Here is a 1280-nt window from a genome sequence, read left to right as displayed (position 1 = left end):
ATATAATTTTTTTTAATATATTTATAGGTTTTCAGTTATGCAGGTGTACCAGTAGATTTTGAGGATATTGAAATCGACCCAAACGCAGATGACAATGATGACTTGCATTATGCTATCACATCGATTCGTAGAAATGGTGTAGCATTAAAGGGAAACATCGAAACTCGTAGCACAGAGGCTGAGGTACTTTCTCGAAACGTTGCTCTCCGAAATCAGTTGGATCTTTATGTAAACGTCTTGCACTGCGTATCATATTCAGGAGTGAATTCGCGTCATAAAAATATTGATATCGTCATTGTCAGACAAAACACTGAAGGAGAATATGCTATGCTGGAGCATGAAAGTGTGAAAGGCGTTGTAGAAAGCATGAAAGTGATCACAAGTGCAAATTCCGAACGTGTTGCTAGATACGCATTTGAATATGCTAGACGAAATGGAAGGAAGAAGGTTACCACAGTTCACAAAGCAAATATTATGAAGCTATCTGATGGATTGTTCTTAGAAACGTCGAAAAATGTTGCGAAAGATTATCCAGACATTACTCATAATAATATGATCATTGATAATACGTGCATGCAATTGGTCTCCAATCCACATCAATTTGATATTGTATTAACGACCAATTTATATGGAGCAATTGTATCGAATGTAGTATGCGGTTTGTTAGGTGGTGCTGGCTTGCTAGCAGGTAAAAATTATGGTGATCATTATACAGTGTTCGAGCCTGGTACTCGTAACACTGGTACAGCCATTGCTGGAAAGAATATTGCTAATCCTATTGCGATGTTAAATGCTGCCGTCGATATGTTACGTCATCTTGGACACAAGACTCATGCTACTTTAATTCAGAATGCCATTAATAAAACTATAAATCAAGGTGTTCATACTCGGGACCTTGGTGGACAAGCTACTAGTAGAGAAGTTGTTGATACTATAATGAAACACATCAAAACAGCATCTGTTTAAGACTGATAAGATATATTTTATTGATACAGTCTTGCTTTTTAGTACAAATATTTAGTTGATTAGTAAAAATATTATAATCACTATATCTGAGAGCAGTAATTGCATGTCCCATTAAAGCAGTTCTATAATATTGTGTAAATCGCAATCTGTTCAAACCAGTTTCTAACTTTAAAATGACAAATTTGATACTTGTATTATATTAATATTTTATGTAAAATAATAAAGATTGAAACATTGTAAAATATATATTATAAGTACTAGTACAATTAGAAATTACGTATTATAATTATCTATATGAGCTGTTTGGGATATAC

General features: G+C 33.8%; 1 protein-coding gene across 1 annotated transcript; it reads left to right on the top strand.

Moving 5' to 3' along the window:
• Window positions 1-27: 27 nt before the first annotated feature.
• On the top strand, window positions 28-1212 carry LOC108627400 (isocitrate dehydrogenase [NAD] subunit gamma, mitochondrial-like; the record flags this gene model as incomplete). Its single annotated transcript, XM_018028608.2, has 1 exon — window positions 28-1212. A coding segment is annotated over one exon (939 nt), but the record flags the coding sequence as incomplete, so codon positions are not given.
• Window positions 1213-1280: the final 68 nt, after the last annotated feature.

Source organism: Ceratina calcarata, unplaced genomic scaffold (assembly GCF_001652005.2).
Source record: "Ceratina calcarata isolate Rehan_Ccalc_2016 unplaced genomic scaffold, ASM165200v1 scaffold4690, whole genome shotgun sequence".
Taxonomy (NCBI): domain Eukaryota; kingdom Metazoa; phylum Arthropoda; class Insecta; order Hymenoptera; family Apidae; genus Ceratina; species Ceratina calcarata.
This window is presented reverse-complemented; position numbering and strand designations above follow the sequence as displayed.